At 37.0% G+C, this 27,861-nt stretch overlaps 1 protein-coding gene across 1 annotated transcript; it reads left to right on the forward strand.

The window, feature by feature from the left end:
* Positions 1 to 27,584, forward strand: slc26a3.3 (solute carrier family 26 member 3 gene 3). Its single transcript, XM_031899012.1, has 22 exons — positions 1 to 59; positions 1,935 to 2,122; positions 3,752 to 3,891; positions 4,273 to 4,383; positions 4,659 to 4,819; positions 5,438 to 5,602; positions 7,104 to 7,256; positions 8,196 to 8,278; positions 14,931 to 15,078; positions 15,718 to 15,831; positions 16,422 to 16,499; positions 17,144 to 17,239; positions 18,827 to 18,933; positions 19,216 to 19,285; positions 19,369 to 19,461; positions 19,534 to 19,629; positions 20,104 to 20,337; positions 22,051 to 22,105; positions 23,440 to 23,579; positions 23,672 to 23,737; positions 24,558 to 24,620; positions 26,370 to 27,584. The coding sequence occupies exons 2-22, from the start codon at positions 1,992 to 1,994 to the stop codon at positions 26,391 to 26,393; spliced, it is 2,328 nt and encodes a 775-aa protein (XP_031754872.1). The 5' UTR covers positions 1 to 59; positions 1,935 to 1,991; the 3' UTR covers positions 26,394 to 27,584.
* The last annotated feature ends 277 nt before the right edge of the window (positions 27,585 to 27,861 follow it).

Below are 27,861 nucleotides of genomic sequence, written 5' to 3' on the forward strand. Positions count from 1 at the left end.
CAAGACAGAGGAAGGTACTTGCTTCAATCTAAACAAACATCGCTTTATAGTAGAAAAAGGTATTATGCGTTGCTTATTACTTAATATTCTTAAAGCTTTAAAATAAGGAATTTACCTTGAGAAACTTTTATAATGTTTGTTAATATATAAATATATTGCTGTAATAAAACAGCATACAGAAGGATTGTTAGTGATGGTAAATAAGTATCGTATTGTCAGATGTCCACAATCTTGTTTAAGAAAAGAATAATTTACTGAACTGCACCTATGGCTCTTTTTTCTCTGGTTACAAGATCAGACCTAATGTTTGTTTTGAGCACACAAAGTTTGAAGGTGTTTAAGTTCTGTCTACAAATGTGTTTATTCTTGAAATGTTATTTATTATTCTCAACCTATAGGTGTTTTGCATCCATATAATGTAGGTGCCATAGTAATTATTGTAAGAGGTTTGGGATTTATTATCCAGAAAACTTGGTGCTTGGTTTCCCAGATTTATGCCTTATTTGGTAACCTATACCTTACAGCAATTTTTTAATGAAGTTTAAATTAAGAAAAAAAAACACAATAGGATTATTTTGTCATTAATATGCATTCATATTCATTTGGGCAGCATGGTACATTGTAATATAATAGAGAAAAAGCAAATCAGTCAAAAATAATTGTTTGCTTAAATAGGCATTTTTTTTAAAGTTTCTGGATAAAAGGTTTCACATGTATGAACCCCATAATATCTTCTCTTATTTATCTATTATTATTTTTTTGGTATGTCAGCAGTACACATTCTTAAAATGTGAAAATAAAGATAGTTGCATAATATTCCTGGATAAACCTTGCTTACATCTGGGAGATCTGGGTAATGGTAACATTTAATGTTAAAGATGAACATGTATAGTATCTATGCAATTTAAAGAATTCTAATGCAAAGAAATGTTCATCTATTATTATCTATTATATTATTATTTTAAATGTCATCCAGAGGGAAGCAATGCAGACACTGCCACAAAAAATTAAATATAACATGCCTGTGTACATTTTTTAATGAAAAACAAATATTTGTATAATGACTGAAAGTGATACCTTGTTTGTATCTTGAATGATCTGATCTGATTTCATGTGGCATTGTCTAAGGGTAGTTACCCCAAATGTATGAGTATATGATCTTTATAAGAAGCATTGTATATATTTTGTACAAATATTAGTACTTAGTTACTTGATAACCATAAGCCTAGAAAACAAGTTGTCATATTAACCTGATAACTGTAACTTTAATTCTAAAACTAAAGTTGACTTTTTTTTTTCTTTTAAACATTTTATTGAAGTTTTGCAATAAACATGTAGGATGAATAATGACAAATTATTATTATTTAAATATAGGTTGTACAACAATAGTCACATTCGACAGTTTGTCCTTCAAAAAGATAAGAAATGAATAAAATAGAATACTTACAGAGAAACAAAATACGTAATTTAAATAGAGAAAAACAAAAACTAATTAACTAACTTTGCCCAGTGGATAAACTATAAAAAGAAAAGGAAAGAAAAGTTTCCTAGAGAGCAAAATCAAGGATAATTTTGCTTATATGTTCGTGAATTATTGAAAAAAAAAATCTATATATGCAGCATTTTATAAATCTGATCCTTATTACTTATCTATCTATAGCATTAAAGAAAAATGACCATGTATTTTTAAAAGGAATCCTGGATTTAGGTTCACTTGTTTTTGCTTTGATGGCTTTTCTGTTATACTGTAGGTTAGTTGTACAGTAAGTCAATTTTACAAAAAGTAAAAACTTTATAAGAAGCATTGTATATATTTTGTACATATATTAGTAATTAGTAACTTGATAACCATAAGCCTAGAAAATACAATTTGTCATATTAACCTGAGAACTGTAACTTTAATCATAAAACTAAAGTTGACTTTTCTGTTATAGGTTAGTTGTACAGTAAGTCAATTTTACAAAAAGTAAAAACTAAAAGTGTTGGAAGCAATGATAGAGACTGTGGGAAACCAGTATGTGGTATCCAGGCCAATATATTCAGAAAATGCCTTCCATACTGAGCATGAAAAATTGCACAGATATCATAAAACATTTCTGGACCATCTTCGAGTTTTCTTTGGGTAAGTCCTAATTTTCTACAAGCATGTATGAACTGTAATATTAATTAAAAAGGTGAAAAAGTGTGGGGGATACAATTTGAAATAATCCCAAAAATCAGTATAGAAGTATAAATGACTTTCTGGCTTTGCAGTCCATTACCTTCATTCTCTATGCATATTATCAACCATATACTTTAAACATTTATTCAAAATATATATTATATGAAACATATACCAGAATCTTAAAGATCCTAAATAACTAAACTTCTGCAATAATGTAATATCTCCTGGGCTACTTAACATATTTTAAAAATTAGAATTTATATGTCACACTATACTGTATTTTATCTTTATGCCTGTTGTCAAAAATGTCATTCAAAAATGTTCTTTTTATGAAAGTGAATAAATGCCATGCAAATAGGTGGCCAAGCTGTAAGGCATTGGTTTCCACCATTTTAGGTTCAAGCACCCTCCCATTATGGTCCAAGATTTAAAAACATTGGTGCATTATCCAATTAGCCATAGCTGCAAGAAAATCAAGGGCAGCAAATAAGTGTTGATTCCAAATCTCGGTGTAACTAACCTTCAAGTTAGCCTTTCAGGGCACAGGCATTCTATCCATATTGCGCCCTAAATTAGCTTTCTGGCTGGGTTCATTTAACCAATGCTCTAGGCCCCCTAGAGCTAAGAAGTTACTACCTTATACAGGATACTATTGTTTAGGCACTGTAATCTTTGATGGATCACCAAAAACTGACTATGGGGCTTATTTATTAATTTTCGAATTTGTGAATTTGATTTTGTTTTTCTAAATTGATTAAACTTGCATACCAAATGTTTGCTTATTTATTAAAGTGGTAAGCTTGTGTGATTAAATAAAACTCGAATACTTACATTTTTCGAGTTTGAAACTCTAATACAACTCGAATTTACAATTTGGCTTGATTTTACCTAGGACTATTCCCATTGACTTCGATAGAAACTCACAAGCTTTTAAATGGCAAATTTTTAAATTATGTTTTGGGTTTTTTTGCACTTTATAAATTCAAGAAATTTGAGTTTTCGGACCATAACTCAAATTTGAGTTTTTTAAGTGCAAGAAAACTTTAATCAAATTCAAAAAACCAAACTCAACCATTGATAAATCACCCCTTTATGTAGACTTCAGAATTCTAAGACAATTTGCAATTAGTAATTTTTATGGTTTTAGAAATAATATATTTCTAAAACTCTCTGCAACTCTCAGGCTTAGGATTTTAACTGCTATCTGGTTTTTGGCCTTACTTATCCTAACAACCAGTAAGCAGTCTGGAAGTCAGCATTTAAGGCCATTAAGGGAGAAAAATAAGCAATAAAAAAAATAAAAGTAGCACTAAAATGAAATCACACCGCCACTTTTATTTCTGATTTCCGGCGTGTGTGACCCTGACAAGTAAGAACAAATTGGAATGGGAATGCTAATAATTCAAAAAACCTCTCTAGAACTAAACACCCTTTAACACCTCTGTTTTAACTGCACAACTTACATGAATGGCATTAATGTTAATCACATATTACTACCGCCATACGGGATTTATGTAACCTTGGCTTTAAAGGACTTTTTAAAACATTAAAACATTTTTTTGCAACAATGGAAAAATCTAATTTCAGATGTTCTCGAGAGAAGGCCAAGAGAATTGCCTACACATTCTTCCCTATTGCTTCCTGGCTTCCAATGTATCGATTTAAAGAATGGATTCTGAGTGATATTGTTTCTGGCATCAGTACTGGTCTGGTAGCAGTCCTACAGGGTAAATATCTCTCTATATGCTTAGAGGTTTATTTCAGTCTTGCTCAGCACTCTTCCAACAAGTTTCTTTAGCGATTCTTCTGTCTTCACCTTATTATTTACTTTATTATGTACTTTATACCTACACATGTTCTGAAATGAAGTTAATATATGCATAACATATTTAGTAGCAATCTAAGCAATATCTAAATTTCTTTCCTAAATAGCCACAGTTTGGCACACCTGCTGTTTTTAGAATTACAGTTCCCAAATACATTAGCTGTCACAGAATTATAGAAATTTTTGTTTTGCTACAATAGGCTATCTGTCCCTTACTAGGTAAACTATAAAATATAATAGATATTTTGTATGATTTTAACCATAAATACTTTTGCTTTTTCAGGCCTGGCATTTGCTCTTCTGGTGAACGTTACTCCTGGGTATGGTCTCTATGCAGCTTTCTTTCCAGTTATCACCTATTTTTTCTTTGGCACATCCAGGCATATATCTGTGGGTAAGTTTGCTATGTTGTGCTATAAGACACTAGGCAGCCCAGCATACTCCAATTATAGGCCATGAGTAAATATACTATTACACAAAACATATTATAGAGTCCAAAGACATATGTAGTAGCAGCTGTGAATATAAAAAACTAGATGCCTAAAAAACACCTCCATCATATTAAGGTAAAACTAGTAAGTACTAAAAATGTGTATGAGTTCATACTATAAGACTGCAGGTAATTAAGTATAAGTACATTAAATTTAGTCTTTGCCCTTTATACAACAGGTCCCTTTCCAGTACTGAGTTTAATGGTTGGTACAGCAGTACTCAGGTTGGCTCCCGATGATCCATCTATTAGTGCTAATAATACAGAAGCTTTAACAATGCTGAATGAAAAACGGGTTGTTGTGGCTGCATCTGTCACAGTGCTTGCTGGAATCTTCCAGGTTGGTAATGACTTTATGGGGCTGATTTACTAACCCACGAATTCGAATCCGAATTGGAAAAATTCCGATTGGAAAACGAACATTTTGCGACTTTTTCGTATTTTTTGCTATTTTTTCGGCGCCTTTGCGACTTTTCGGAAATTATCGCGACTTTTTCGTTACCAATACGATTTGCGCGAAAAAACGCGAGTTTTTCGTAGCCATTCCGAAAGTTGCGCAAAAACTGGCGATTTTTTCGTAGCGTTAAAACTGGCGCGAAAAGTTGCGCCTTTTTCGTAGCGTTAAAACTTAAAAGGCGCAATGTTTCGCGCAAGTTTTAACGCTACGAAAAAAATCGCAACTTTTCGCGCAAGTTTTAACGCTACGAAAAAATCGCCAGATTTTGCGCAACTTTCGGAATGGCTACGAAAAACTCGTGTTTTTTCGCGCAAATCGTATTGGTAACGAAAAAGTCGCGATAATTTTCCGAAAAAATCGCAAAATACCGATCATTACGAAAAAAACGCAATCGGACACATTCGGCCCGTTCGTGGGTTAGTAAATGTGCCCCTATGTCTTCCTTAGATATGACTAAGCAGAAATATGTAGAATTCACACCTGATTCATTTTCTCTTCCAGTTGGCTATGGGACTACTGCAAATTGGATTCATAGTGATTTATTTATCTGACTCCCTTATAAGTGGCTTTACAACTGCTGCTGCTATACATGTTTTGGTATCACAATTAAAGTTTGTGTTTGGATTAAAAGTAGAGCCATTTAGCGGACCACTGTCCCTGTTTTATGTAAGTATACGTTTTTTTCCATGTTCATACAATATTTAATCACATTTTCATATTGTATTCTTACAGAAGCAATTGCTAATTATAACAAAAAGAAATCAAGGTCAAACTCCATCACCTCCATTTCAGTGCACTAGAAAAAAAATGTGGCAAAGTATAATACATCATAAGCAGCAAATATACAAAATATCTCATTTTGGACTGTGTGAGATACATTTGATAAATAGATTATAGATGTTCTAAGACTAAAGAGAAACACTTCAAATCAATGTATGCTATTTGTTTATTTAAAAACACAGAGCACCAAAATGTTATTTCACCAATATGAAATAATTGGTTATTTTACCCACTTGCCTACTGTAGACTGTAACATTCTAAGATGCCACTTGTTAGGGACCTGACTGACAATGTCATACAAAGGTATATTCAGTTGCAGTGTAAACAAAATGCTGAAGTCAATATTGTTCTAATAATCAACAAATGCTCAAGATCTGTTCGTAACAGTGGGTACATTAGAGCAAGGTTACCTTTGGCACTCTCAGTGAGTACCCCTTATAGCTGTATGGGGTGTTAGAAACTCACACATTGTCTGGGGTGTTAGAAACTCACACAGTCTTACTGACCAATGTGCATGGTCACATGAGAGTTGAGAGAATTTTACCATGGAGTTCTGAGATTCACTGGGCTCAGTACTAATGCAGCTCGTCTGTCTTAGTCTATCTATCTTATACAAGGACCCTCATTAAAAGGAGACACTCTCAACTAAACTTAGCTGGCCTTGATTAGGGAGCCACTATGAAAAACTAAAAGTGCACTGTAATAAGATATTATTATTAACATTTATTTATAAAGCGCCAACATATTCCGCAGCGCTGTACAATAAGTGGGTTTCATAGACTGGACATACAAGAGGTGAAGAGAGCCCTGCCCAAAAGAGCTTACAATCTACAAGAGAGCTTACAATCTACAAGATTGTCCAGGAATAGTAACCAATAGCAAACAATAATATGTTTGTGTTCCAAACTACCAGGGAATAAGCATATTTTTTTTCTTTGAGCTATTTCCAATAGATGGCTTTCCAGTGGAGAGTTTATAATTGTATACTTATATATAGAAGTTGGTCAATTTTTCCTATGTATGTAAAAAGAATTGCTAAAATACATAAAACATCTTTGATGGAGAGATGAAAGGAACATGGAACAGAACTGATTCCTTATCCAACTTAATGTTTGCTGTTCCATTAATGTGAAAACAGATTTTTAAATATTTTATTGGAATTGTATTTACTGAAACTTTCAGTGTGTTTTCTTAAACTGCCTTTTGACAGCATTTATTTAAACTATCTAACATTTGCTTCTTCAGGGAATCTGATTTTTTAAGTGTAACTTGAACTTTAATGTGAGCTTGTCACAGCAATTAATGGACATCAGACCTTTTATATCTTTCTTAGAAAACAAATGAATACTTTTATATGTGAGTATGTATCTATTGATTTGTTTTACAGACTTTGAAAGGCATATTTATCCAGATTACAGACACAAACATTGCAGATCTTGTAACCTCCATAATCATAATGGTTGTAGTCTTTGTTGTAAAAGAAATCAATGACCGTTTCAAAGCAAAGATTCCTGTACCGATCCCAATTGAAGTTATTATGGTAAGAATTATGTTAGTCTTCTCTTATTACTAAAGCAAGTTAATAGGTGGGGTAAGATATACAAAACATTTATTGGAGGATGGGATGACACTCACTAAAGAGAATTTTGAATCACTTGGATTATTAAGTACTTGTTTATGCATACAAAATATTAAGTTGGCTATATATGATGGTACTTGTGCTGTTTAGCCACACATGCATAAAGTCATATTCCAGTGATTCACTTGATCTGCTAACATGCGTTCTAATGGACCACTTGGCAGAAGTGCCATCCCACGCAGTTTCACAAAAATTGACAACCTAACGCATGCACTTAAATGGGGTACCCGTCAGTGCAGTTTTCCTGTTTTTGCAAATTACCTGTAATGATGATCAGCAAAACCAATTTTATTTTTGGATGGGGCATACAGCTTAGACGGGAACCAGCAGAATTGTAAGAAAAATATGAGTGGGTGTGTCCAGCTTTAGACTTTCTCCTACTTCAGGCAACCAATATGTGCTTCTCTATAACAAAACCCATTTAACTTATAAGCTTTCTTTGAGAATTCCTACATTTTTAAAAAGATAATGCACATTCAAAGTTATTTAAAAATAACAGGCTAAAATCCACTTCACCAGTTTTCACGTGATAAACCTGAGCTAAGTGTTATTGTTGATAATGATTACTGCATGTGTATAACCCCACAAGTGCCACTTGCAACAGCAGAAAGGGGTGCTCTTTAGGGCTCAAGAAACATTTATTTTACCCTGTGATTTGTGATGTTTTTATTCATTAACTTGCACCCAGTACACAATCTGTTATCCTGGCAAACTTAATAGTTGTTAGGAAAATTGTGTGCTCTTTTTCTCCTTTTTCAAAAAAAGCTTCACTTTTTGAATTTTGTAAAGTTTTCTTTAAATCTAATTTACTGTTGCAATCCATTACTTTTCTATTTGCAGACAGTTATTGCTACTGGTGTATCCTATGCACTTAACTTCAAGGACAGATATAAAGTGGATATAGTTGGAACATTAGAAAAAGGGTAGGTAAATATTTATGCTAATACTGGAATAAGCAATCTGGCTTTATTGAGTGAATGCTAAGATAAAATATGTTGTTGCTTTCATTAAAACATCTTTATATTAGACTTTACACAACTGAAATGAATTAATGACTCAATTAAGTTAGGCAGTATTTACAAATATGCAAGTGTGTTCCTTTTATTTTTTGAAGGAAGGGTAGCTTAGGGATTTTTAAACACATAGGGGCTGATTTACTAAGACACGAATTCGAATCCGAATTTGAAAAATTCCGATTGGAAAACGAACATTTTGCGACTTTTTCGTATTTTTTGCAATTTTTTCGGCGCCGTTACGACTTTTCGGAAATTATCGCGACTTTTACGTTACCAATACGATTTGCGCAAAAAAACGCGAGTTTTTCGTAGCCATTCCGAAAGTTGCACAAAATCTGGCGATTTTTTTGTAGCGTTAAAACTTGCGCGAAAAGTCGGGCCTTTTTCGTAGCGTTAAAACTTAAAAGGCACAATGTTTCGCGCAAGTTTTAACTCTACGAAAAAATCGCGACATTTTGCGCAAGTTTAAACGCTACGAAAAAAATCGCCAGATTTTGCGCAACTTTCGGAATGGCTACGAAAAACTCGCGTTTTTTCGCGCAAATCGTATTGGTAACGAAAAAGTCGCGATAATTTCCGAAAAAAACGCAAAATACCGATCATTACGAAAAAAACGCAATCGGACGCATTCGGCCCGTTCGTGGGTAAGTAAATGTGCCCCAAAAGATTGCAGGGGATTGCTTTCAGAGATTCTAACAAGACTGAGTATAATAGTTCAAACATTTGCCATATTTTGAGTTTCTTCTGCCCAAATCATGCATAGCAATGGTAACTTGTATTAGTGTTATTGTTATTATAGCATCTTGACCTTAAAGAACTAAATTGTAGAGGAGAGAGAGCTTTTGTAATAGCAAGTGTGGGGGTTCACTCGCTGGTAGGCTGCAAATGAGGCAACTTCACACACCAAGACCGGTGTAAGGGCTTCCTGCCCGCGTTTATTTTTCAGCGGCTGCAGAAGTTTCCCCTCGCAGGGGGTATAAAACAACAGTTCAAACAGAAATATCAAGCCTCCTGGCTAACACAAAAATAAATGCTTCTCTTTCTCCTGAAGCTGAGCAAATCCAGCAGCGTGTCTCTCTCTCACACACACACAGGCTCATCAGCTCCCCTGCACAGCTTCAGGTGTACTACAAATAGGCCTAGGGCCTCCTGAAAAACCTGGCCTATGGATTTGGGAATCCACCCACCCTGCTCTTGCGGATTCCCAGTAAGACCAGCCCCGGATCAACAATTTAAAAAAACTGCAGAGAAACAAAGTGTTTCTATGCCCCAAACACTGCTGGTCTCACCTCAGTAAAAATGTCTGAGAATCCGTGGCCCAACATACCTGTTGTCAATCACTTTTCCCCAGGAAACCGGGGACCTTTTTGTCACCATACCACATATCCCCCCCCTCTGCTCAAGCCCGTGGGGCTGAGCACAGCATGCCATCAACGAATATACCCTGGAGAGAGCATCTGCATTACCTTGCAACTTTCCAGGTCTATGTTCCACTGAGAACTTAAAATTCTGAAGCAATAAGAACCACCTGGTGACCCTGGCATTCTTTTCCCTATTTTGGGCCATCCATTTAAGTGGGGCATGGTCGGTGATAAGTTTGAACTGCCTCCCTAAGAGATAATATCTCAGGCTCTCCAATGCCCACTTGATGGCCAGACACTCCCTCTCAACAATGGCATACCTGCATTCAGCGGGGGTTAGTTTCCTACTCAGGTATGCTACCGGGTGCTCTTCCCCATTCACCACTTGTGACAGAACAGCCCCTAACCCAACCTCAGAGGCATCAGTCTGTACAAGGAACTCTTTCTTGAAATTAGGAGCTATTAGCACCGGGTATCTGCACAAGGATGCCTTCAGGTTTAGAAAGGCTTCCTCTGCCTCTGGGGTCCATGTAATTGCTCCAGCTTTACTCCCTTTTGTGAGGTCAGTAAGTGGGGATGCTAGGGAGGCAAAATTGGGGACAAATCTCCTGTAATACCCCACTATCCCAAGAAAAGCCCTCACTTGCTTCTTGGAATTGGGCCGGGGCCACTGCTGAATTCCCTCAATTTTGGACACCTGGGGCTTGACTACCCCTCTTCCAATAACATACCCCAAATAGCGGGCCTCTTCTAACCCCATGGCACACTTTTTGGGGTTTGCTGTCAGACCAGCCTTCCAGATTGAGTCAAGGACCGCTTGTACCCGAGGCAAATGACTTTCCCAGTCCGGGCTAAAGATAACCACATCGTCCAGGTAGGCTGAAGCATACCCTCTGTGTGGTTTGAGAATGCGATCCATCATTCTCTGAAACGTAGCTGGGGCCCCATGTAAGCCAAACGGTAAGCGTTTATATTGCCACTGCCCCTCAGGAGTGGAAAAGGCAGTCTTCTCTTTCGCCCCTTCGGTGAGGGGTACCTGCCAATACCCCTTGGTAAGATCTAGAGTGGTGATGTATCGGGCCTGTCCTAGCCTTTCAATCAATTCATCTACCCGGGGCATAGGATATGCATCAAACTTGCTGACCTCATTTAACTTTCTGAAGTCATTGCAAAATCGGATGCTCCCATCCGGTTTTGGGACAAGGACAATGGGGCTGGACCAGTCACTATGGGACTCCTCAATTACGTCCAGCTCCAACATCTTTTTAATCTCCTCTGCAACTGCCTGGCGTCGGGCCTCGGGTATCCTATAAGGTCTGACATTGACTTTAACCCCAGGTCCAGTTATAATGTCATGTTTTATTATCTCAGTAAGCCCAGGCTGGTCTGAGAATATTTGTCTATTCCTGATCAGGAATTCTCTCATTTCCTGCTTCTGACTGTTAGTGAGGGTCTCAGCCACTTTTACCTCAGGCACATGAGGGATTTCTACCTCTACAGCTGTAGAATAGGCTGACAGGGCTTCCCTATCTTTCCAGGACTTAATTAGGTTCACATGATAGAGCTGCTCCTTCTTACGCCTGTCTGGTTGGGACACCTTATAATTAACTTCCCCTATGCGCTCTATAATCTCGTAAGGGCCCTGCCATTTGGCCAGGAACTTACTTTCTACTGTAGGAACCAAGACTAACACCCTGTCCCCAGGCTGGAAAGTTCGGACACGAGCCGATCTATTATATATCCGGCTTTGAGCTTCCTGGGCCTGAAGCATATGCTCTCTCACAAGGGGCATGACCATTGCAAGACGGTCTTGCATGTCTGCAACATGCTCTACCACACTTTTGTATGGGGTGGATTCAGATTCCCATGTCTCCTTTGCCACGTCCAACAGCCCTCGTGGGTGGCGCCCATATAACAACTCGCAGGGGGAAAACCCCGTAGAGGCCTGTGGGACTTCTCTAATGGCAAACATAAGATAGGGAAGTAAACAATCCCAATTCCTCCCATCTTTATCAACCACTTTTTTTAACATCCCCTTGAGGGTCTTGTTGAACCTTTCTACCAACCCGTCAGTTTGGGGATGATAAACAGATGTGCGTAACTGTTTGATTTGGAGAAACTTGCACAACTCCTTCATTACTCTAGACATGAAGGGAGTCCCCTGATCTGTAAGTATCTCTTTTGGAATTCCCGTACGGGTGAACATGTGGAACAGCTCTCGGGCAATGGTTTTTGAGGAGGTGTTCCTTAAGGGAACAGCCTCTGGATACCGAGTGGCATAGTCCATGACTACCAAAATGTACTGATGCCCCCTAGCAGATTTTATTAGTGGCCCTACCAAGTCCATTGCAATACGCTCAAATGGAATTTCAATGACTGGCAATGGGACTAACGGGCTGCGAAAATGGGGCATTGGAGCAGATTTCTGACACTCTGGGCAGGATTCACAATGGCTCTTTATATCTGCATATACCCCCGGCCAAAAGAACCGCTGTAACACTCGGTCTTTGGTTTTCTCATATGCTAGGTGGCCACCTAGTGGATGAGAATGGGCCAGATTGAGAACCGTTCTCCTATATGGCTGGGGAACCACTAGCTGTTCCACAATCTCCCCTCGAATCTTATCCACATAGTAAAGCAAGTCATTTTGTACAACAAGGTGAGGAAATACACAATCTACACCCGGATTTTCTGTGTTCTCATTATTAACGGTGACATTTTCCCAAGCTTTAGTAAGTGTTGGGTCCCTTAGCTGGGCGGTTCCAAAGTTATCGCGGGAGACCTCTAGCTCAGGCATGCTAGGTTCCTCAACAGTCTCCGCAGTTGCTTCAGATTCGCCAACTAATACAGCTAAGGGAAACAACTCATTTTCTTCTGACCCCTCATCAGTACCATTTACAATAACATCTGAGACGAGTGGTCCCACTTTCTCTCCCCCAGACATTGTACTGTCCTTAACAGTCCCTGTAGAAGGATCCAGTTCAATTGGGTGGAGTCTCCCCTCCCCATGCTCAGTCTCCGGAACCTGTTCCTGGCACAGTTCTCGAAATAAGGGGAAGTCTCTGCCCAAAATTACACTGTGCAGGAGTATGGGAGACACTGCCGCTTCATGGCACACAGTCCCTGCGGGGGTCACAAAAGTCACTAGGGCCGTGGGGTATTCCTTACAGTCCCCATGTACACACACCACTCCTACTTGACGCTGGGTTAAAGGACAGTCTTTCAGGAGCTGTGTGTTTACCAGTGTGACTAAGCTACCTGTGTCTAACAGTGCATTCACAGTGCGCTTACCAATCTGGACGACACAAGTAGGTACCTCAGGATCCGCAACAAGACCTGGTCGAGCGAACAGAGACAACTTCCTCTCTGTTCCACCCTCCATGGGTTCTGGATCAGCTGGGCAGTTGGGGGCAATATGTCCCCACTCTCGGCACCTCCAGCACTGGGGAGCTCTGCGGGTCTGGCGTGGGCTGTCTCCGCGAGATCTTCCTCTTGTTGACTCTGAACCTGGGTTCCCGGGGTCCTCAGCGCTGGGCTTCTCCACTGTAGCCGACTTCTTGGGTAGGACAACTGCAGACAGCCTCTTCGGGGTGGACACCGCCCGGGTAGTGAAGTCCTCAGCAGCGAGGTATCGCTCCACCAGTTCCACCAACTGGTCTGCTGTATTTGGGTCAGATTGGCTCACCCACCGCCGTAATTCTGTGGGAAGGGCTCTCAGGTATCGGTCCATTGTGACCCTTTCCACTACCTGAGGTCCGGAAAGCAAGTCTGGCTGCAGCCAACGTTTCACTAGGTTAATGAGATCATACATCTGGGAACGCGGTGACCCCTTAACCTTAAAGTCCCAACTGTGGACCCGCTGGGCCCTCACAGAGGTGGTTACCCCCAGTCTTCGCAGGATTTCAGACTTCAACTTGTCATAGTCCTTAGCGTCCTCGGAGGACAGATCATAAAAAGCTTTCTGGGCATCCCCCACTAGTAGTGGTGCAACAATCATCGCCCACTGCTCCCTCGACCAGGCTTGCTGCTCTGCCGTCCTCTCAAAGGTACAGAGGAAAGCCTCCACATCATCCTGCCCAGTCATTCTCCGCAGGAGGTTGCTGCCTGGAATGGAGCAGTGCACTCCGGGGGCCACTGCAGCATCCCCAGAAACCTTGGCTGTCAGCTGTTTTACCAGCTCAATTTGCAACTGCCGATCTTTCTCTGCAGCCTGTGCCAGTGCTGTAATCTGGGCTTCCAACAAACGATTTGCCTCCTGCTGGTTGGCATTAGTCTGCTGCTGGTTGGCGTTAGACTGCTGCTGTAGCACCAGGCTCTCCTGGTGGGCCCTTTGTAAGGTAGCCGTGGATTGCAGCAAAGCCTTGAGGACATCCTCCATATTATAACTTTTATGTGCAGTGTCCCTTTAAATATCACCTATACGATATACAGTCCACACAATTCCCACAGGAGACTTACTGTGGTCAGGCGACTCCCGCGTGTGGCAATCGTTGCCCGCATCCTTCACCAATTGTGGGGGTTCACTCGCTGGTAGGCTGCAAATGAGGCAACTTCACACACCAAGACCGGTGTAAGGGCTTCCTGCCCGCGTTTATTTTTCAGCGGCTGCAGAAGTTTCCCCTCGCAGGGGGTATAAAACAACAGTTCAAACAGAAATATCAAGCCTCCTGGCTAACACAAAAATAAATGCTTCTCTTTCTCCTGAAGCTGAGCAAATCCAGCAGCGTGTCTCTCTCTCACACACACACAGGCTCATCAGCTCCCCTGCACAGCTTCAGGTGTACTACAAATAGGCCTAGGGCCTCCTGAAAAACCTGGCCTATGGATTTGGGAATCCACCCACCCTGCTCTTGCGGATTCCCAGTAAGACCAGCCCCGGATCAACAATTTAAAAAAACTGCAGAGAAACAAAGTGTTTCTATGCCCCAAACACTGCTGGTCTCACCTCAGTAAAAATGTCTGAGAATCCGTGGCCCAACATACCTGTTGTCAATCACTTTTCCCCAGGAAACCGGGGACCTTTTTGTCACCATACCACACAAGCAAAGTCATATTAATAAATCTTAGACAGGCTTTATATACAGGACTCCCGCTACTTACTGCGTCAACAGGTGCTCCTTCTAGATCCTAATGAATATCAGTAAAAAGTTTTCAGTTCATAAAATGTCCGTTGACACTTCTCTTTATATTTTACATAGATTTCAGCCTCCAATAGCACCGAGCCTCTCCGTTTTCCAGGATTGTGTAGGGGATGGTTTCTCAATTGCAATTGTGGGATTTGCTGTAGCCTTTTCTGTTGCAAAAGTATATTCTGTCAAACATGACTATGTTATAAATGGAAATCAGGTACACTATCAAGATTCTTTAAACCAACATATTTTTCTCATTTAATAAGCAGAAATGTATGTATTGTAGTTTATTACTTTATCCTATATTCTAATAATGCTATTCATTAGATCCTTTCATAAATCATGGTTGACATAAGGGGTAATTTATTACTGTCCCTGCCACAAATGCAAGAACACTAGGGTGAGCAAAATCATATCATTATTTCTGTACACATTTCATATGTGCCTGACCCAAACTGGATCTTCGAGTGTAGCCCTGGCCAAAGGTTGGATATTCAAGTGAGACTTGAAAGAAAAACCTTTGACAACCACTGCTCTAGGGTTTAAGTGATTTTAGTTAATCCATTAGCATTATAAGGGCAAATGATAACTGCGAAGACAATTATTCATGGCTGTTGCTAGCCAAGTGCTGGGTACGTTCTACTTAGGTGGAGCTTGCCACATTATGTGAGTTCTTTTTCTATAAAACTTTTTACTTCCCTTGTAATTCCTGAGTTACCAAAATTATTTCCCAGAGTCCCTTTGAAATGTAGGAAAGGATTTTAATTTAAACTACATTTGTATCTGTGAGCCTTACTTAGACATAGCTCAGCAATAAGAATACTCTATTATGCTAATAATTCTCTCTCTCTTGCAGGAATTAGTGGCATTTGGATTAAGCAACATATTTGGTGGTTGTTTCAAGGGATTTGCAGCAAGTACCGCTCTGTCAAGGTCCGCTGTGCAGGAAAGCACAGGAGGCAAAACACAGGTAACAACATTAAAAGAGAACTCAATTAAATGCACTTAATGCAATTAAGTGACTAATGGTCTGACCCTGCAAGTTAGGGCTGCCATCTTCAAAAATGCAACATCATTTGCCTCATCTGTAAGTGCAAGAGACAGTCAGGACATGGAGTCTTTATTGTAATGAGACATGGTTTTTTATTGGAGGTGCATGAATGGAAGGGGTGGCAGAAAGAGTTAGTGATGATGCTAAGGTACATCACTGCTATCAGAGAAAAACTAAAGGAATACATGAGAATGTGCAGGTGTAGGAGCTCAACCCAACTCATCATTCTGTTAGAATCAAAGCAGAGGGAAAGTTAAAATACAAGAGAACAGTTTGCAGGGAGCATATTTATTCATATCTGCTCCTAGTAATATTATAAATCTGCATGCTATAGCTTAGTCTTACTCATTGTCTGTGGAAAGTATGCTGTAGTGACTCGTCTATCACTGATTACATATTAGTTTACAGATAAACTGCACTATAATTTTCCTGATTAATAAAAAATTTGAAATAAATATCCCATTGTTCCTGTGTTTTGAGCTGTGCATAAATGATTTACTTGTTTTTAGATTGCCGGTATTTTATCAGCTATAATCGTTATGATTGTCATCTTGGCAATAGGATTTCTTATTGAACCACTACAAAAGGTACAGACATTGTTTCTTGTTTAGATGTGATTTTAATCTTAGTTGAAAAATTTTGATTAGATAGATACTTCATATGCTGATCTATTAATGTCATTAATATTAAGCAATGGCGAGGGGGAAGTGTTAACTGTCCACCCAATGTTAAGCAGGTATATCTAATGCAGGGGTCCCCAACCTTTCTTAAGGTGGCCATACACGGGCCGATTTATTTACCCGTGTAGGGACAGGATAAAAAGATTGGGCAGGTTAAAAGATTTAGTCGGATTAGGTACCACATTGGTTCGTTGATGCGGTCCCCGAACCGACTGCACCCATTGCCGCCGTTATAATTCGATCCATCGAATTTTAACCTACATTTGCCCGATATCGGCCACCCGTAGGTGGAGATATCGGGAGATGATCTGCTCGCTTGGCGACCTCGCCAAGTGAGCGGATCTTAATGTGTATGGGCACCTTTACTCATGAGCCACAGTCAAATGTAAAAAGACTTGGAGGGCATCATAAAAGTTCATGGTATTTAGTCATTTATATACAGAGTCAGGTATTTTGCAGATAACTTTAAATATTGTTAAATAAAGGTAAAAAAAAGATCAAATAAAAGCTTGTTCTGATACACATGCATTATTTAATACTTCATTTTTCAGTCTGTACTAGGAGCCTTGGTGATTATCAATCTGAAAGGAATGCTCATGCAGTTTAATGAACTTCCTGTTTTATTCCGGAAAGATAAATATGATATGGTAAGTAAAGAATGATATGAAAAAAAAAATAACATGTTTGGGAACTTTTCTCCAAAGTATAAGCACAAAGTCATTTATATCACACACGTGCTCTTCATATACAGTATGTACATATTAAGATGAGATGTGGATGTGCTGGCAAAACATAAAAAACACAGCTATACAGCATCCATAGAACAAAATACATGCTCAGCCTATATCCATTGTATACAGAATTTAATAAAAGTCTGTAAGAGACAATATTTTTTACGCTAATAATGTTTATTTTATTAATCCCCCTAGAGTGATTAGATATTGGAAATGTGGCCTGCAACATTCCCAGATATCTATAACCTGCTTTCAGGTGATTGCAGTAGCAGGCAATACAGGAGATTTGGCATCACTCCCTGACCTATTGAAAATGACAGCCACCCAAGAACATTGGAAGTACATTGTGTTCCTGGAATTCTCTATACCCACTGAGTACTTGGGAGTGCTGCCACCGTAATTACTGAGCAGCAAAGTTAAACTAGAAGCCAGGGTGTGCACAAGGAATTTCTGTTACTAGTATAAAATACAAACAGTATCAGTATAAAGTGTACATAATAAGTATGTGTTATTTTTGTAAATGTCATTGAACCAGTGTTGTGACCTTATAAAGCTGACACTATGGTACTTCTGATTAGCACAAGACTTTCAAACAAATGTCTTTGTATTGCATGATAACCAGAGTCCAAAGTGTCAGTATAACAGTGGTAGTAAAAAAGGAGGAGGCTATAATTTACTGCTAATTAGCTTTTAGCAGTTAAGTTAGGTAGCAGTATATTTGAGAAAAAGTGTGATTTTACAATTATCACTGATTGTACTGACAGTAAATCTAAGTACCATTGCTCTCAAAAAGTTAAAAAAAAAAACCCACAATGATTTAGATTAGGGGCAAATGTATCAAAGATCCCCACACACACACACACTCTCTGTTCATTCCTTGAGGATTTTAGAAGCATATTTATCAAATGGTGAACTTTCACTCACTGATAAATACAATTCTAAAAAGGCCCATAAGAATGAATAAAAAGTGGGTGAGATTTTCTGTGGTGAGCTCTAATTTCACACTTTAAAAATCTGCCCTAATCTGTATTTTACAAAGTCGGCAGACTGTCCCTGTGCCCCCAAACAACTACAAACCATAGTACTACAGTGCTTCACCAGCTGCACAGGCTATATATTTACTCCTTGTATGCAATCTACTAATAATCCCCTAATGTACTTAGCTTGTTCTTTTGTTTAGCTATTCTCTTCATTAAAACTATTCATCCCTTTGGCCTTTGTTGCTGCAGTCTTTTAAAACATAGAATATGTACAGTACACTAGCAGTTTTACTTAAAGCCCATCAAATCCTTATTCATATTGATTTGTATATGTGGTTGTACAGATCCAAACAATATGGTACAGATGTGCAAACAATATTAACACTGTTTAAACAGCTTTAGCAATGTTTTAAATTAAATGCAAAATAAAAAATATTACATGCAAATAAACCAAACAAATAGATGTTAAGCACTACAATTCAATAATGACTGAATGTTTTTTATTTTTTATTATTCTCAGTTAGTATGGATTGTGACCTTCTTAGGTGCTGTTCTGCTTGGACTTGACCTTGGACTCGCAGCAGGAGTGGGCTTTGAGTTGCTGACCGTTGTATTCCGTGCCCAGTTGTAAGTAAAGCATAATGTTTGCTAGGCTCTTGGTTTCCATTGTCTGCTTTTACCACAATACCCCAAAATGTATTAAAGGGGTAGTCCATCTTTAAATTAACTTTTAGAATGACATAGAGATTGAAGTCAGAGACAATTGGCAAATGGTCTTTATTTTTTTATTTGTAGTTTCTGAATTATTTAACTTAGTGTTTGGAATTTTTGCAGTTATCTAGTTGCTAGGGTGCAAATTACCCTATTAACCAAATCTGAAATATAACCCCTAAATTATTTTACTTACAGCCCAAAATGTTCTCAGATTGCTAATGTTGGAGGAAGTAACATTTACAAGAACAGGAAAGATTATAAAAATGTAAGTATTAAAATCTTGGTTCTACTTTACAACCTGTAATAGAGCTTCATAGCAGGTTTTGTAACAGTGATTTTTTTTCTCAGATATATGAGCCTCAGGGAGTGAAGATTTTCAGATGCCCATCACCAGTATTCTTTGCCAATATTGAGTTTTTTAAAGACAAAGTTATAGCTGCTGTAAGTCCACATTTTTTATGTTTTCTCATTAAAAAGCATTAGGCAAATGTTTAACAAAATCCATTTTGACAGGTTGGCTTTAACCCGCTGAGGATCCTACGTAAGCGCAATAAGGCACTGAGAAAAATCAGGAAGCTCCTAAGTAAAGGAGAACTTCAGTGGACACCAGTAAGTATTAATGTACTAGTCATTAACCAAGAAGAAGCAGTACAACAGACATAACATGCATCAATTGCAAAAAAACTAGTACATATGTCATATTCAAGCCAAAGCAGACAACTCCATCAGAACTAGTAATTTTTTTGGGTCCTAATCAGCCTATCAGAACTGACTTTATCAAATCAACATCAAGAAGGAGTAACTTCTAAATCTGTAATATGAAAAGACAAATACGATATAGATATTACACATAAGAGCTGTTAAATTCTACCTTGACAAATAATACCGTATAACTGATACAAACCAAGGGCTTAAATATCAACACAAACACTAATGCCTATAAATCACAACCATGTCATTTAAGGTGCTAAGGCCAACTCCATAAGCCGAAGTTCCATAAAATACACCCACAATGTATTTCCAATTTCAACGCAATGTAAAAATTTCATCTTTATTTACATCTCATATTTATTGCCTCTTCAGAAAGGTATGATCAATACTTCAAACTACAACATCGATTCTGATGAAGAACTAGATAATAACCACATAGAAGAGCTGGACCAACCTACCTACACTGCTGATCTTCCCATTACAATAAACTGGAATGAAGATCTACCAAATAATATCAGTGTTCCGAAAATCGACATTCATAGCTTGATTCTTGATTTTGGAGCTGTGTCTTTCATTGATATGTCTGGAATGAAAGGCTTAAAAGGGGTATGTGATATGCCTACTAACCCAAATACATACTGTATGTGATTACACAGCAAACTTAAACAAAATAGTTTTTTGGTCAAAGAGTGTCATTTATATGTACCCAAAACAGTACACATTTTAAAACTACATATATTGTTATGGGAGCCATCCAAGAAAGCGCAACTGATAAGGCAATAATTATTGTTGCAAGAAGAGATCACTGGACAGGGGCAGGGCCCTGTGATTTATTATAGATCATTATTTAGAAATGCATAGATTTAAAATATAAGGGTTTCCAGTTACAAGTTAAAGGAATACTGCCATGGGAATTTTTTTTTTAAATAAAGCTTAATAGAGCTTCTCCAGCATTGAAATACATTTTTCATAAACACAAACAGTGTTTTTTAAATTTAATTTTTACATTTCACACAGGGCTAGCCATATTCTTCATTTCCCAGGGTGCCACAACCATGTGACCTGTGCTCTGATAAACATCAGTTATACTTTACTGCTGAGCTGCAAGTTGGAGTGATATCACCCCCCTCCCAGCAGCCAATTAGCGGAACAATGGGAAGGTAGCAAGATAGCAGCTCCCAGTAGATATCAAAATAACACTCAATAGCAAGATATCCAAGTCCCACTTGGGACTCCTCCAGTTACATGGGAGTAGGAGAAACAATAGGTTATCTGAAAGCAGTTCTAATGTGTAGAGCTGGCTCCTTCTGAAAGATGGCTGCCTACACACCAATATTACAGCTAAAAAGATATATTTGTTGGGTCAAGAATAAAATGTTAAATGGTAGAGTGAATTATTTGCTATGTAAACAGGGTAATTTAGAAATGAAAAGTATACCAAAAAATCATGACAGTATCCCTTTAATGATTATGCTGTTAATAAGCCACAATGCGGCATTAATGTAATAGTGATTCTTTGATTCTATAATTTAGTTCTCTATAAGGGAGAACAAAAACCTAATTTCCATGCCAGGCTCCCTCCAATGCCCCACTCTCTGCTCTACCAGTTAGTCTAAAATGTATCTCTCAGTATACCTTCTTAAAAAATGCAGAGTTCAACCCTTTCAAGTAAACCCAGCACACACAAACTTTTACTTACCTATCTATACACTCACATACATAAACTATACACACCAACATTAATACTAAAGATTTTAGTATCACAATAGCCTTGGATACTGTGCTTGTTTAAAAAATCATACAAGCCCCTCTTAAAGGCATTAACAGAATCTGCCATTACAACATCACTAGGAAGGGCATTCCACACCCTTACTGCCCTCACCATTTGGATATGAGAATATCTTTGTTTTAATCATCAGGATGGGTCTCTCAATATTTTGTTGTTAAACATAAGTCATTATAATGCCCTAAACACTTACATGTTACAGTAGACATTGAGCATATTGCTTTCTAACTACGACTAAAGACAATAATAAGATTAAGCACTGCAATTACAATACAAAAACATTAAGTCGGAAATAAATTAAACAATATTGCTAAAAAATGTTTGGATTTCATAAATTATGTCCAACAACATTGCAAGAAATCAGAATGAAATGTGGTACATGCATAATATTTTGCAGAGGAGAGTATGGGGTAGAACAATGGTCAACAACATTAGTCTGGTGTTTTTTTGTTTTTTAGCAGAAAAGATATAATCTATGTATCTGAATAATTATTTTAAAACTCAAACTTACATTGCTATTCTACACTTCATAGGCTTTAAAAGAATTTCTCAAAATTGAAGTTGATATTTACATTGCTGGCATAGATGGTGAGTTGCTTTCTTTATTTTTTTGGCATTAATTAATTCTGCATTAAAATATTTGATGCATTTCTGTTGGAGTGTTTATATAAAGTTTACAAGATTTCTAGTTAAATTAGAAGAATTTCGAAAAGATAAAGAAAGTAGTAATATGAATTTGATTTAGGTTCTATTATTAATACTATTATTCCAATTCTATGTATTATTATTATAATAAATAAATAAATAAATAATAAAAAAAGATTTTTTATGTAAAAGTTATTTAACATGATAGATGTTTTTGAAAAGACGTACAATGTTAGTTAGTGTAGTTTCTATTTAACCTAATTTGATATGAAGCAAAATAATCTTAATTTCCTGCTTTTCATTACTAATATGATTTTATAGTAGGCTACTGACAAAATAGGCAGTGTGTAGTTCCACAAATGTCCATAAAAGACAATAACTTTGCCCAGCTGCAGTAACCCATGGTACCTTTTCAGCAGCTAGTATTCACTGGTCACAAATAAAAAACAAAATGAGAATATATTGGGCACACTAATATTCCAAAAGAAGGGCAAAGTGTCAATTTATTTAGTGCAAAGGTTCTCTACATCAGTGATCCCCCACCAGTGGCTCGTGAGCAACATGTTGCTCACCATCCCCTTGGATGTTGCTCTCAGCGCCCCCAAACCAGGTAGTTATTTTTGAATTCCTAAATTGGTGGCAAGTTTTTGTTGAATAAAAACAAGATTTACTACCAAATAAAGCCTCCTGTAAGCTGATAGTGTGCATAGAGGCTGCCTAATAGCCAATCTTAGCCCTTATTTGGCACCTCCATGAACTTTTATGGTGCTTCTGTTGCTCTCCAAGTCTTTTTACATTTGACTGTGGCTCACGAGTAAGAAAGGTCGGGGACTCCTGCTCTACACTGTTACCATTTACACATGTGAGATCATGTATTAGTTAGAAAATGACTCACTTGAGGAGCTTTGGAACAAGGTTATAGTTCAAGGCAATATAAAGACTGGTAGAATACAAAAATGCATTAACAAATACAACAGACTATATAACTATACATATGATGATTGTTGTAGTGAGTGACAGCTGTTTTGTTATAATGATAATTATATGGTGCTGTAGCTGGTTTGAAAGTATTTACGGGGGGTTCTGTTTTCCTATTTACACAGTTCACCATATGATTACAAGTGCTCCCCCACCCCATGTTAACCCATGGCTGTTTCATTAGAGAACTACATCAGTTTACAAGGAATGACATGTTCCATTTTACAGATAAACTTAAAAATAAAGTGATAGATTTAGCTGATATTGATTTTATAATTTCCTATCTTTATGATTTCTAGATAACCTACTGGAAAAGCTTGAGCGATGTGGATTTTTTGATGATGAAATTACAACCTCAATAATCTTCCTCAGCATTCATGATGCTGTGTTACATATACTTGCTAAAAAGGACAATATGGCCAACCTTAACAATTTCAAGGTAAACTCCCAAATGTTTACATTTTACTTTTTTTTGTTTCATATTATACACTTGTTGAAAATGACTGCTAATTGTATTTCTCATTAAATCAGGAGAAGGAAACACGATTCTTTGCAAATGAATACACAAATCTGGGCATCAGTTCCAAGGATTTTGCTGTGAGTTACACCTTCTTATAGACTAATTCATGATAAGATTGTATGGGATATGAAGCTTATATAGAATTTTATTGTTAGATATTGCACCTTATCAATTTAAGTTGGCATGTTAACTGCTGTTTTACAAAGTCTTTCTTCTGTGATGTATTTTAATACGATTGGCTGCCTTCATTATCTAATCAGAACAAAGACAATAAAAAATTAGAGCTCAGACTGAATTGCAGCCATCCAAGGTTAAGCAGTGAGTAAGAAAACTGCACACATTTTATAAACCACTGCGGAAAAAAAGACAATAATCCAAGTCCATCAGACCCCCTTTAAACCAACCAAGAACTGACATTTGATTTTAAAACACATTAACTTGTGATGTATAAAAATGTAAAGGAATACTTTCTTCTGATCTGTATTACACAGCAGTCACATATTGCATTAGTGCCCCTCTGACATCTGCCTCAAGGGTTAAGAACTGAACCCTGCTATATCCTGCATCACTTGCTCTTTGGGCTTCAAGTATCCTAATGAGATTATTGCTGTCTTTTAGCCAGTATACAAATTTAAAGGGCCACTAAACATTCAATTGTTTTTTACTTTTGTGTTGTATATTTTGAGAAATGTATAATAATTTGTTTTTCCCCTAGTTTATACTAGCTCATACTAAATGCCCATTAACTTCACAAATTTTTGTTTTTTTCGCAAATTTATTATTGAGTGGTACAGTCAACTATTAAGAAGCTTGATCTTCAAGGTTCCACCCAGAAAAGGTTTCCTATACAAAGCAGTTTTTTCTCTACATTTTGTTTTGAAATGTTTTTTTTCTCAGCAACAGGAAAAAGAATCGTTTGCAAACGACAAGAATAATGGTCTTCGAAATAGAGCAAATTCTGTGAGTTACATTTAAAAATGTATTTGTATGTATATATATATATATATATATATGCATAAATGGGATAAAGTTAATGGAGTTCAACTATTACATGTATATTTTTATTGATATACCGCTATGGTATATTCAAACAATAAATTAATTAAGCAGATAGGGCACAATGCAATAAAAAACATAAATAACTACTATGTACAATTACACTCAAAATTAACTGTTAAGAGATACAAGAGGAAGGGAACAATGCCACATAGAGATGAGATTTACAGATAAGTTGTAGCTTACTCTCATAAAATCCTACATTGAATCAGATATTTAACTAGTGCTCCAAAGAGACTGAGAGTGGATTCTCAAAGGAGGAATTCAGGGATGGAGTTCTTTTTGTTCAGCAGCCCTCCAAAGTTTCAACAGCTATCTGGTTACTAGGGTCCAAATTCCCTTAACCAGGAAGTGGTTAGGATGCGACACTGGTATATGAATAGGGGCGGAACTGAATAGAAAAATCAGTTACAAAAAGTAACAAAACCAATAGAACTGTAGCTTCACCAAGCAAGCAAGTGACCCCTATTTGAAAGCTGCAAAGAGTTAGAAAAAGAAGGCAAATAAATTAAAAAACTATACAAAATAAATAATGTAGACCAATTGAAAAGTTCATCAAAAGCAGTCATTCTTTGACATACTAATAGTTCACATTGTCTGCTGGCATTTTTCAGTGAGCAAAAAAAAAATCTGAACACTTTTACTTCAAACTCTCTTAAATGAGAAACACAAGCAACTGTTGGATCTGGAGCTTTGCAACCCAACCCTCAGCTCTAGCAACTTTCAAATGAATGGAAAGTGTCAGGGGCAGATTTGGGTGCTACCCCACTAGATATACAACACTGATTGAGAATACACCCCTTGTGCCATAAGCCTTCAAATTCTTTTTAGCACTGGTAAATGAAGAGAAACAGATCAATGTTCTACATATGATATAGCAGTACACTCTACTACAATTTCTTTAAGCTGTTCTAAGGTTCCACCTACATAAGGTAATGAAAATTGCAAGCGCTGTGTAAAATGGTGCTTTTGTGAATGTTTAGCAATGTAATACTTCTTATTAAACATTTATTACATTGCAAATGTTTAACATCTGCTTGAAAATAATGTAATTGTGAGTGTGACCTTTTACATTCACTGCGCAAACTAAAAAATTTGCAATCGCAAACCTTCTGTTGCAAAAAATACAAAGGGTTCACTATTTTTTTTGTCACGCAAACACAACATTTTTGTCGCAAAGCACCATTTTCATCCCATTGCAACTTTTTTCCATTACATATTACATTCCCCCAATAGACCCTTATAGTCACCCAAGGCCAATTTACTTTCACCACTATCCCTGGAAAAATAATATATGTGTGCTATATTGCCTTCAGTGTGTTACTGAGTTGGCTTACACTGTGTAGTCAGTCACTAACGTCACCCGCTGCCACTCTAAACTTATGCGGCCTTGACAAACAGCAATAAAAATTGACTGTATATCATTGCATACCATAAAGTAAGATGATAGCGCGGCTGATCATCTGCATCAATAAGAAAGCTAATTTTTTTTTTGTATTGGAGCTCAGCAACAATGATTTCTTTGTTGTGCTTATCTGTCTTCTTTAGTTTTATTTTCTGGTGGACAGAAATTTATTTCATTTTTCATTTACATTAATTGATACCTTGGTTCATGTTTTGTTAAACACATATTTATATTTTCTTGACTTGCAGGAAACAGTCTCCTCTGCACTTTAATCATGAGAAGTGAAGAATAAAATGGCCTGATTATTTCACAAGAAGTTCAAAATATGTCATGCTTAAATGGCACAAGTCAATATACAATCGCCTATTTCCACAAGTATAAAGATATGAATATGCCGATTTTGTTGATATTATTCCCAATATTACTTGGAAGGGTTGAACTTGATGGACTCTGGTCTTTTTTTAACCCTATGTAACTATGTAATGCTACAATGGTTCAGAGACCTTTTTAACTGTTGGAACACAGTATACATTGCATTTTAAACAATCACTAATCACTAAAAAATATTAGATGTAACATGATCTGATATTGGGGCATCATGAGCACTATAATAATGAAGAAACTATATAGCTAAAGCAACATTCACTTTGTCGTGGGAATGAGAAACTCTAATTTGCTGTTATAAATTGTAAATCGCATGACATGAAATTGTTTGTAGTGTGTCTTCTGCAGTTTGTTATGCACACACACCATGTTCCTAGGACTTCAAGAAATGTATAAACAATTATATGTGTATGTTACATAAGCTATGTTACCTACTGTCGTATCATAAGTAATACACAATTATTATTACTTTTTTAATGTTTATCCTTCTGGATACAAATTTATAGGGGTGTACCACCATTGGCTATGTCATAACTGCCTCTGGCATAGAAATATATATATATATTTTCATATTAGTGAGAATTAAAATAGAATTGTATATTATATAAATTTTTTAAGTAAAACATACAAACATACAGTGTTAATATGTAAATAGGCATTTTTCTCAATATTTAAAAGCTAGAGCAATTGTGTATAATTAATTCATAAAAATATGACTTGTATAATTAATTTTAGTTTTTTTTTTCAATGATCATAATGCCATCAAATACAGAAATAGAATGAAACAATTAAAGGGGGTATGAGAAAAACAATAACAAAATACATGAATATTAATGTTATTAGGAATGGGATAAAATTATACCTTTTAACACCAAAGCACCAATTGAAAGAAAAGAATACCGTATGCTGCAACACTGAAGCAATGTACCTACCAATGCAGCATCTTAGCTGAGCTTTGTTCTATAGATAGGATGAGGTTAGAATGTTGGGGAAAGCTTTGTACTCAAAAAAATATTGTAGATATTTATTTGTGATAGTTTTATATAAAGTTTATACATAAAAAAACTATTTTTGTCTTATATTCCTTTGTCCTTTTAATTCAGAGATTAAAAAAGTGGGTTTGTGGTAAAAACCCTAAAATATTATCTAACAAAAATATAATTAATTGAATTTGTGATGGATGATTACCTTGAACCTTGTGGCTGAAGGTCAGCTTAATTTTGTCTGACAGTTAACTGAAGTTCTTTCACCACAATTTTTCTCTTGCACCCAAGTCCAAAGTAATTGGCTTCAGTGCCATAAGTCCTACACTGTTAGGAACACAATGGGGGGAATTCACAAAAGTGGAGAGAGCCC

Source organism: Xenopus tropicalis, chromosome 3 (assembly GCF_000004195.4).
Source record: "Xenopus tropicalis strain Nigerian chromosome 3, UCB_Xtro_10.0, whole genome shotgun sequence".
In the NCBI taxonomy this organism is placed as follows: Eukaryota; Metazoa; Chordata; class Amphibia; order Anura; family Pipidae; genus Xenopus; species Xenopus tropicalis.